Below are 10,517 nucleotides of genomic sequence, written 5' to 3'. Positions count from 1 at the left end.
ATACCATTCATCGGGTTATTATTATAAGCAGGCTTCTATTTTCACGCTCTATTGATTCGTTTTATGAGACATAAGTGGCAATGTAATTATTTGGTTAGAGGCCAGTCTACTTTGAATTGCAGATTAAACAGCAATTCAATTTCAACTTTTTTTTTAAATTTCGCGACCGTTGCTGAGTGCTTTTTTATTTATTAGTATATAAAATATTAATTGAACTCAGTAAGGCAAAATAATCTCCCACCAAAGCTAGAATTGTTCCCTTTTATAGAAACGCAAAAACGATATCGAATTACCGACCTATTCCTGTCCTTTTTAATGTATGAAATTTTAGTTTATCCTCATATTTACAACTAAGTAACTTTTTTCCCCTACTTATTCGCTGCCCGGTAGCTACGCTCTGGGTGGTGGTAGATAAGCTAACGCAGCTCAGCCTGGAAGAGTGCTAATTGGCACTAGCAACAGCAGTGCTTCGCAAAATCTACGACCGGATCGGAATCGCAAGTAATTGTTCCCATTTCAGGAGGGCTTCATGACTAAAACGTCTTTATGAAATTTTCGATGACGACAAAGATCATATCGTTTTCGACCAGCAAAATGCATACACGGATTGACCGATGCGCTATATTTCTACAACGGAACCTCTAAGTTTGATAAATAATAATTCAATTAGTTAAGCTGAAAACTTTTACATATTTAGCGATTCCCTTCCTATTTCCAGAAATACTGGTGGTAGGATCTCTTGTGAGTCCGTGCGGGTGGGTACCACCACCCTGTCTATTTCTGCCGTGAAGCAGTAATGCGTTTCGGTTTGAAGGGTGGGGCAGCTGTTATAACTATACTTGAGACCTTAGAACTTATATCTCAAGGTGGGTGGCGCATTTACGTTGTGGATGTCTATGGGCTCCAGTAATCACTTAACACCAGTTGGGCTGTGAGCTCGTCCACCCATCTAAGCAATAAAAATAAACAAATTAATAAATGTTTATTAAAACTCAACCTCTCATTACTGCTTAGTAGGTTTATTATTTTGGGTTTTCTTTAATTTTTTAATCTTTGTTTTTCGTTTTACTCAATGCAGGCTGAGATTGTCCTTTACAAGAGTTACAGTTATCAACTGTTTTAATATTAAGTATGTGATTTTTATTTATGTAATTTTATAATTTAAAAATTATAAATAAATAAACAAATTTTATAGTCAAATATGAAATGGCAATCGTGTTGAGAATGAAACCTACATTTCCAGACCACTATTGTCAAGGAGAATTTGTAAGTAATCAATATACTTTCCTAATTTTGACATTAGAACGATATCATCATAGATAATAAATAAATAAAACTGTCCAAAGATATAAACTTACTGTTTTAGTTGTCAGGTGGATATGTTCAAAAATAAAATAAAATAAGAGGTTCCTACGTATTTATAAACTAGCGTCAATAATGTTATCGTGTGTGATTGTATAGAAACTTTTTGTGTCAAGTAATTTAAATTACAATAAGCACAATGCCGTAAGAGTTTTAGATTTTTCGTTATGTTTTCAAAAACAATCAAAGATGTTGAGTGGATTGATTCAGGTAGTTACTAGAAAAAACGCTATTGTTTCTAACAGCTACTATGGAAACGAAATGATAATTTAAGAGACATATACTGCATAATATTACTATGCTTTTTAAAGCAAAAACGATCTTGAGTACCCAGGATTTACAAGACAAAATTAACCAACTTCATGTCAACTATCTGCCAATGAACTTAAATCCATCCTATGAACGACTTAAAATCAGCGCTATGAATAAAATCGAACAAATTTTACATGAAAGTACTAGAAAAAATTTACAAGAAGTTGATTTTGAAGAACTGCTGCTTTGTGTTTTGACTATTTTATATTTCTTTGGCATGAGATTGAAAATTAATAATCTCAAATCACGTAACTGGAATTGGTGCCTTAAGCGTAATTTTATTAGGGCTGAAACAGTTTTCCAAGACACTATAAACAATTTAAGCCCAGAACGAAGTGAAATCACCATCAAAATAACCTTTAAATTTTTAAGTAACGTCGACTTATGGCAGTTTGAAAGTTTCGTTGTACAAATTTTGGAAGTAATTCTTTACTACAACAACGGACAAACAACAATTTTTAATTTAATGCTATCAGATATTCAAAGTACTTTGTTTTCCGATGTAAAATCAGCCCGGCACCGAATACGGGTCTTATATGATCTGCTGAAAAGTGAAAATTGGATAATTGAGAAACAATATCTGCTACCGTTTGTATCCCGGCTTTTAGAGCTTTTTTCCTACAGTATCGAAAAGAACGACTTAAAATTGTCGGCTTACGGCTTTCTGCGAAAGGGATTCGAAGTTTGCTTGCGTAGAATTTTTGAGAGAGTCGAGAATCACCATCGGATATTCATAATAACTACAATGCTAAATTGGTTTTCGGTGGTAAATTTAAACAGTGACCACGTGCTTGAGTTTTCGTCACTATTGGATCGTGCCGCAGAACTTTACACTGTAGAAAGTTACACAGAGAGTTTTGGTGAGGGTGTTTTTGAACAGGTTCTAGTTAATTTCGTTGCTTCCAGAAATACGTTGCACTCTTTTATCGGGTGCCGTCTTTTACAGAGATTTCTAGACAGACAGCGTAACGCAGCGTTGCTAATGGTGCCCACTATTTACTATGAATTTTCGCAAGTTAGTTTTTTTTTTGTATAAAATAAATCTTGTTATTTTACATAATTTTACCCTTAGCCTTGATAATACTATATAAAAATTTGTTTGTACACCCACAGGCCCAGTTGAGACTTGGATCTTATGAAAGCTGTGACAAAACATTCTTCCGGCATTATAGAGATAAAATTCACGAACATTGTCTAGTGGCCGTTAAAACGCATTGCCACAACATATCTAATTTAAAGGTCATATTTGCTATAATTTGCTCAATAGTATTGGAAGTACCTTGTGGATTGACAGCCGCAATGGCAGCCTGTTTATGTATGGAAATCCAAGATTATGCCCTCAACGAAGAAAATTTAGTTGCGTCAAGCCGTTATTGGATGCACGCAATAGTGATTTCAGTGATGTCGCTTATCTGCTGGGTTCATAAAGCTTCGGTGCTTTATCGTTACGTAAATCAAGTTATTTCAAGAAGAGCAAAAGAGGCACCGCATCTCAATCCGCCTCTAATGCAATCTTACAAAATTGGCCATGGTCATGTCACTTGGAATAAACCTACACTTTTTTTTGAAGATTGGGAAATGCGTTTTGGCTTATGGAAGCACTTTAAAGATGCCCAGGTACCGTTTTTTCTTTTTTTATATTCATTGTATATGATTGTATCTCAAACATAAAAATACAACATATTTAATTAAATCTATTATTTATTTTCAGCCAATTACAGGAAATAAAGCTTAAAAATGTAGCAGAAAAACACCCATAATGGACTTGTCACAGTAATAATTGAGATTATGAACATCCTTCTTTACAGATGAAAGGATAGTCTCGAATTTTGACCACGAAATTACAAGTGAAAATATATCGTGCTATTTTTTTAGTAATTATCTGTGAGACATGATAATAAATCCTTTTTTTTTTATTATTCCCAAACTAGTTAAATAATATTATAGGCGTAGAATATGTATGTGCGTTCCTAATTATATTATAGAATTCTTGGAATTGGTATTGAATGCAGTTGTTATTTGTTACGGCTTCACGAACAGGCAACGTATTTATTATTTTTTTATTTATTGCTTAAATGGTTGGACGAACTCACAGCCCTCCTGGTGTTAAGTAGTTACCGGAACCCACAGACATTAATAACGTAAATGCCGCTACCCACGTTGAGAAATAAGTTCTAAGGTCTCAATATAGTACAATTAGTAGAAATACGCAACACAACTTTTTACTATAAAAAAACTCGATACATATTTTTTTTCGAAATAAGCTAACACAGTCACAGATGATGCACGTAAGTATGTATATGTTAACAATACATAACGAAGTTTGGCGAGATTTTCTCTTTTTTATTTATTTATTGCTTAGATGGTTGGACGAGCTCACAGCCCACCTGATGTTAAGTGATTACTGGAGCCCATAGGCCGCCACCCACCTTGAGATATGAGTTCGAAGGTCTCAGTATAGTTACAACGGCTGCCCCATCCTTCAAACCGAAACGCATTACTGCTTCACGGCAGAAATAGGCGGGGTGGTGATACCTACCCGTGCGGATTCACAAGAGGTCCTACCATCACAAATTTAAAAAAAATATTCTCTTGCTTTCATCTAGCAAATCATATTTTACAAATTCAGATTTAAACAATATATTATTATGTTAAGGTTTGAAGTATTTAATTAAAATAAGTTTGTACCTACATTTGAACATGGACCGACCAACCCAACTGAAATAGCTATAATAGGAAAAAAGGTACCTACTTTAATCAAGGTGAACAAACTTCAAAGAGGTAATTGGAACACTTATGTAAGGCAAGAATAATTGTAAATTCTGAATCAATTTCATGGGTTTCATCACAATGAATTTGAAACTGGCTATTTCTATCGGAGCAGAGAGAAGTATCTGTAAACTTTGTAAATTTATTTTCTTAAATAATTACTTTGCTGTATGTGTATGTTACATAATACTACATTATTATACGCACCGATGAATAATAATATAGTGTTTAATATATTGCAGTACCTTTAATAATGTATGACGGTGTCTTGACCAGTGATATTTGTTTACTGTTTGCTTGATGTCACTACGCTTTTACTACTTTAATTGATAATTTAAGTCTTCTGCTTTAACAGCACCGAGATCATTCTAGACTCTTATCGAAAAGAAAAGGATGGTTTATTACAGAAACAGTTGCTCAGAGAGGAACAGAAGATAGCCACATGTAGGTCTGGATGTTCGCAAGTTGCATTCGTAACATATAAAAGTGAAATAATATGTGGTTCAGCTTTCATTGTTTGTTCATCGTTAGGCTCGAATACATTATCATTGCTTAACATTGGGAAAGTGCATTTTTCTATATTTTACGAAATCATTAAAAACAAATTGTTGGTACACCGCCTGTAACTTTGAGATAACATTATTACGCTGATAATGGGCCATATACTTACGGTGAGTTAGTAATTAGGTCACCTTTCGCTTAAATTCCTGATAGTGCATTCAAATAATGCTGACGTAGTGCTGAAATTGTGTTCGTGTGAGCTCATGCGAAATTATAGAGTGAATCTCGCGTTTAGAAATGTCACATTTCAAATTAAACATGATATTGTATTACACGCTAAATGCTAGTGAAGTTAGAAAATTCAGTTTGCCTGTATAGCATCAGGCGCTAGGTCAACACGTTGGCCCAACCACAGTAGTTAAGTATCTTTATCGGTTTTCGCGAGTCGTAGAAATAAAGGTACTTTTCCGGTTTCTTTATTTAGTTAGTGTTATCTTTAGTGTGAAATGAAACGTAAAGTCTAGAAATATTTTTATCACAAAAAAAAACAACAGTACACAATATTGAAATGTCGACGAATAGTGCTTGAAATGTCGTCCGCGGCCGCGAAAACTTGAAAGTATTCGAAACTTTGGAAATAATATGTATAATGACAACAAAAAACAAAGAACTTAACTATTCGTTAAGAGAATAAAGTTTCTTTGCAACGAAATCACAGTTTTGACGCAAGGTAAATGAGACATATCACAAAATAATTTACAACATTTCTTCTGCTGTGTTTCAGGTGTTTGTTTACCTGTTTTTGGCATTAATACTATTAGTAACATACACGGAGGGGTGAGTTATGAATTAAATAATAATTATAATGTTAATAATTTCTTTATCAAGCTTTACTGCGCCTTTCTTGGTCTACATTCAAACTACATAAGGTCATAAGCTTCTTTGGCAGGTCTCGTAGGTAGGTAGGCAGCGGCTTGGCTCTGTCCATGGCATTGCTGAAATCCATGGGCGACGGCAACCACTCACCATCAGGTGGGCCGGTAGCAAAAAAAAATAAAAAAAATACGTAACGTAATAAGGCTGTTACGCAATCAGTCACCTTAATGTTGGAATTTTCTCGATTATTAGTTTCACTAAGAATCACTTTCTTTGGTGAAAACAGTAAATATAAGGCGACCCATTGTTCTGATACTCGACTTGCTTCGCAGCTATATATATATAATGTCTGACTTTTTTTATTCGAAGCACGAAATGAAAAAATGGCTTAACAAGCTTGGGACGAGGCCAGGTGCGCCTTCTACTACCGTTGACGCTTGTAGAAAAGGACATAAATATGTGGGATTGAATTAAGGAAAGGCATGTATGTGCCTTTACTTTATTAACTAAATTAATAATTTAATTTAGGTCCCCTCAATAAATCAATGTTTTTCTTAACTAATTAGATATGAAAATTGAACCACTGAGAATTCAAAGTAATAATTAAATAAAAGAAATACATCAAAACACAACAACAAATACGAACTACTTTAGTAAGACAGAAACCATTTTTATATTTTGAATAAAACTGCCGTAGTGACCGATGGATTTTATTAGAAGGTTAGTAGTGGTTATCGTGAAAGGGAAAAATTTCTTACTAAAGAAATTAAAAGAAAATGTGGATTCTAACCGTTACCGTGGCTCATGGAAGTCAGCAATCCCAGGGGCACAGCCAGCTAGCTGCCTACAGTTATTTTTAACTTATATATTATAATTATTTGAAATGAAAACATGATTTTTTACCAATCTTAGGTTAAAATAATTATTAGTGATAGTATTTGCTTATGTATGTTTTGTATTCGGGTTCACCATTTAATTCGACTTTTGTTTTATTTTTTCTTATTTTTATACTACATAGTTTATACCATGTTCTAAGTCTGTACACACGTACCTAGCCTTCATTCCCGCAAAGAACCAAAGTCAAACGGGGGTGACTGAAAATCAGCGCTATTCGATTTATCGACTTTGAACAGCTCTAGCTGAGCCACCTCCTTTTGCCTTTTCTCTTTTTTTTCTTTTCTTGTTTTTGTATTTTATTTTATTTTATGTGAAAGGCAATAAATGATTTTATTATATTATTATTTCTATGAGCTTACACAGACGGGCTTACTAAAATCAAACGACGCCTATTACAGAAAAGTCACTAATTTTCTCACTAAATAATATATGTATCACGCATGTTAATACGCTAAAGTTAAGAATATGACATGCCTTCGAAATAATAAAGATATTCTGAATAATCACAAAACACAGAATTAGTTCACGAAACTTATATGCAACGTAGAATTGTTATAAAGTCGGCAAAATACAACTTGTAATAAAATTATTATTGGCCATTTCAGTTTAGAAATATAAAAGCGCTTAGGTTCTTCTTAAAAGAATTATGAATCGTCAAAAATCTGTATCAAACCGACGTATTTTCTAATGATCATCACAATAAAATTACAATAATGTTCATGCTCGTGTCTTTACTATTGTTCGAATTCTAAGAATGAAGTCGCTTTCCAAAGTCGTTTGTACAGAAATAATGGTTTGTTGGCCATTTCTTAAAAAAAAAACCTTAATTCGCTATCAAAATTTTAGTAACCACTAATTTATTTCCTAAAACTTGCCTTATATATATAGCTTAGAATTTTTAAACAGAATAAGGTTATGCTGGTGTTCCTTTGAATTTTCATTGGAATGGAATCTAAAATTTCCGTTACATCGCAAGATTATTAAAAATGATAAACTTTACTGTGTCTGTATTATTATTAGTATATCTGAAATTAGGGATTTCAATTACTTCCAAAAATATTACATCATTGCTAATGGACCATAGCTTAACGGCATATACATCTTATACGTTCAAGTGATTCGCTCCTCATATTTTGATAACCATAACTTTTTATTTACTTAAAAAGGGAAACGTTTTTCAGGCGCACTAAAAAGGTTATAATACATGTACCTTATAAACTGAAGAAAATAAAGCACACACATACCGTGTACAAGACGATTCATCACCATCATACCCACCACGATCCGAATTCCGATTACAACCTATCACCTTCTGAAGAGCACGAGCACTTCCATCACGTGCATCTGCATGAGGAACCGCCTACAGGACAATACAACCAGCCTATTCCAGGAGTCGAAATTCCAGAGTTCTTACCGGATGATGATTTGCTTTCCCCACTTGACATTCCAGATATACCTAATGAAATCAGAGGGCTGACACCGCGACTTCCCATGTCTCTTTACAAGTTAAAGTAAGTTATAAAAAAGTCATAATAGTCCGATTAGGACGTATTCAAGATTTCCTTGTCAGTTAAAACTTCCGATTCGTCTGTGTTAATTTATGCAAAACAACATAATTTAGTTAAACAGAGTTATTGGTAACTAGCGACCCGCCCTCGCTTCGCTTCGGAAACATTAAAACACACATGAAACCAAAAAAAAAAAAAAAATAAAAATTTAAAAAAGTAGCCTATGTTCATAAGGGACAATGTCGGCTTCTAATGGAAAAAGAATTTTTCAAATCGGTCCAGTAGTTTCGGAGCCTATTCGAAACAAACAAACAAACAAATTTTTCCTCTTTATAATATTAGTATAGATTCGATGTGTTCCAGCCAAGATTAGATAGAAGGGCTAAAAACGCTACAAATTCAGGTCCCTCAATGTTTGGCCAAAAGTTAGTAGTTTTTAAGATATTTATGAAATAGCATTTTTTTAATACCTTATTTCGGTGGCTTACAACGCGAAATTTAAAAATTGATCCAGGCATCATTTTAATTGGTTGATTGAATGTTTGAGCTGTGTATTATTTTTAACAGTTGAGCACTGAACTCAAGTGAGAAAATATTTCAAAATATTTAAATGTCACTGTAAAAAGACCCATGATATTTTTGAATTTATTCAATTATTTTATCTTATTTACTATGTCCCCCCGGAATACTTCGATATAACGATAAACCTCTGTACACTGATTTGTAACATACGTACGTAACGTATATTATTATAATACTAATTTATAATTCAAAATTTTATTTCGCATTTGTTTCAGGAATATTAAAAGAGACGACTGACCGCACTACAAGTAATTTTAGATAAGCTAAGATAAAACTTAAATATATTGAATAAACTTATGAATTCTAATCAAAATAAATTATTTATAGACTTATTATTTATTCGTAGCTTTTCATTCGTTTTTGATAGATTTAAAAAAGCGGACTTGTTCTTGCCAGTAAATAATTAATTGTAATAATATAAATCTTTTGTAGTTGTTATTACATGTTATGTTAGTTTTTTTATTAATAAATAGCAATTACTAAAAACAAACTAAATATCTCTCTCTCTCTCTCTCTCTTCAACCGGTCCCTCAATGCTGAGGATCGTGACTCCGTTTGATTCTGTCAACTAGCTGTCTCCATCGATCCCCATATGTAGCTTGGTGGAGTGCGTCGCTGACAGGTATTTCTAGTTCCTCCGCTATTTGGTCCTACCATCGTGTGGGACCTCTACCCCTAGGCCTTTTTCCCTCGATTTTGCCGGTCACCACAAGGCATGCCAAATTGCTGATATCCTAATATAAATAAACAAATATATAATAATATCTAACTAAATACCACTCAGTACCTAGTAAAAGTAATAGTAAAATACTTTTATTTTGATTCCTTAAAATCATCTATACCAAATTCTAAATCATTTATTCGTTTTTGATGAAATTTAGTATGTACAACTTTTGTGAGCCCTCCAGGGAAGGTTACTGTCATAAATTAGGTGGCGCGCGAGTAATTTCAAGAAATCGATTTACCTAAATGATAGAACTTACGGAAACTCGGAACGTGTTGTGTTCACTGGGTTTCTTAAAAATCGATTTGATATGTGCGTGTGTTTATGTGTTTAAGTTTCCAATTATAATATCGTAAGTTTTAATTATATTTAACTATCCGTTATATTTACATAATGTAAGTAAGTTTAATAATATGTTAATTATTGATAAGCAACCAATTAAATGAAATGTTAGTGTCGATTTCGTTAAATGAACGTCGCTTTGATTTTATTTTTAATTCGATACGATTTTGTTCTTTAACCGTGCTACTCGGTCCAGTTGCGTTGCTTGCTCACAATATCTGTTCCCGAGGGAAATCAATAAGTTGGAATGTAAGGATAATTAAAATTTTAATGGGTCACGTTTACAGCTCGATTTATTTACGAGCACAATCTAACGCCCTACAAGTTGAATTTAATAGTGGCTGGCAAGCCATTTAATTTTATTTGATTCTCATAAAATAAAAAAAGACATGTATCTGGCTGTGATACTATAGGTTCGTGGAATTCAAATCAAACAATTTTGAGAGTCACTCGAATTTCAAACCGCTGATGTCTGATTAGTGTATCAGTTATTTAGAATAGTAAAAATATGAGTAGACTAATATGCCCATGTTGCGTGCAATCTACTACTATAATATTACGCCATCCAGTTCGCTGCGGTCCGATCGAATGCGTTGTTTTGGAACGGTAGTGAAATACTTGTTACACACAATTGTACGTAAGAA

The 10,517-nt window shown here is 33.4% G+C and overlaps 2 protein-coding genes across 11 annotated transcripts; both read left to right on the top strand.

Moving 5' to 3' along the window:
* The first annotated feature begins 1,339 nt into the window (after window positions 1-1,339).
* Window positions 1,340-3,676, top strand: LOC101735933 (protein EFR3 homolog cmp44E). Of its 5 annotated transcripts, none has more exons than XM_021350469.3 (4): window positions 1,341-1,572; window positions 2,621-2,689; window positions 2,788-3,291; window positions 3,386-3,676. In XM_021350469.3, exons 1-4 carry the CDS (start codon window positions 1,552-1,554, stop codon window positions 3,407-3,409), a joined length of 618 nt encoding a protein of 205 aa, XP_021206144.1. In that variant the 5' UTR covers window positions 1,341-1,551; the 3' UTR covers window positions 3,410-3,676. The 5 variants fall into 5 exon arrangements, with proteins under 5 accessions (XP_021206143.2, XP_021206144.1, XP_021206145.1 ...); XM_021350470.3 differs by having other exon boundaries at window positions 1,342-1,572; window positions 2,581-2,689; XM_004929782.5 differs by having other exon boundaries at window positions 1,342-2,534.
* A 1,118-nt stretch (window positions 3,677-4,794) lies between these two features.
* Window positions 4,795-9,302, top strand: LOC101735804 (putative uncharacterized protein DDB_G0287191). 6 transcript variants are annotated; one of them, XM_021350466.3, is made up of 6 exons: window positions 4,795-5,114; window positions 5,729-5,781; window positions 6,190-6,304; window positions 6,387-6,540; window positions 7,899-8,228; window positions 9,023-9,302. In XM_021350466.3, exons 4-6 carry the CDS (start codon window positions 6,524-6,526, stop codon window positions 9,042-9,044), a joined length of 369 nt encoding a protein of 122 aa, XP_021206141.1. In that variant the 5' UTR covers window positions 4,795-5,114; window positions 5,729-5,781; window positions 6,190-6,304; window positions 6,387-6,523; the 3' UTR covers window positions 9,045-9,302. The 6 variants fall into 6 exon arrangements, with proteins under 6 accessions (XP_021206141.1, XP_062527437.1, XP_004929838.1 ...); XM_021350465.3 differs by lacking the exon at window positions 4,795-5,114 and adding an exon at window positions 5,497-5,563; XM_062671453.1 differs by lacking the exon at window positions 6,387-6,540 and having other exon boundaries at window positions 4,797-5,114.
* Window positions 9,303-10,517: the final 1,215 nt, after the last annotated feature.

The sequence above is a fragment of the Bombyx mori genome, chromosome 1 (genome assembly GCF_030269925.1).
Source record: "Bombyx mori chromosome 1, ASM3026992v2".
Lineage (NCBI taxonomy): Eukaryota > Metazoa > Arthropoda > Insecta > Lepidoptera > Bombycidae > Bombyx > Bombyx mori.
This window is presented reverse-complemented; position numbering and strand designations above follow the sequence as displayed.

Bases quoted from the DNA above. Each gene is read 5' to 3' on its own strand.
- LOC101735933 (XM_021350468.3), top strand. From the start codon at position 1,661: ATGCTTTTTAAAGCAAAAACGATCTTGAGTACCCAGGATTTACAAGAC. The intron at 2,690-2,787 runs GTTAGTTTTTTT...GTACACCCACAG, and splicing joins TTTACTATGAATTTTCGCAA to GCCCAGTTGAGACTTGGATC. The intron at 3,292-3,385 runs GTACCGTTTTTT...ATTTATTTTCAG, and splicing joins AGCACTTTAAAGATGCCCAG to CCAATTACAGGAAATAAAGC.
- LOC101735804 (XM_004929781.5), top strand. The intron at 5,782-7,898 runs GTGAGTTATGAA...AACGTTTTTCAG, and splicing joins TTAGTAACATACACGGAGGG to GCGCACTAAAAAGGTTATAA. The intron at 8,229-9,022 runs GTAAGTTATAAA...CATTTGTTTCAG, and splicing joins ATGTCTCTTTACAAGTTAAA to GAATATTAAAAGAGACGACT.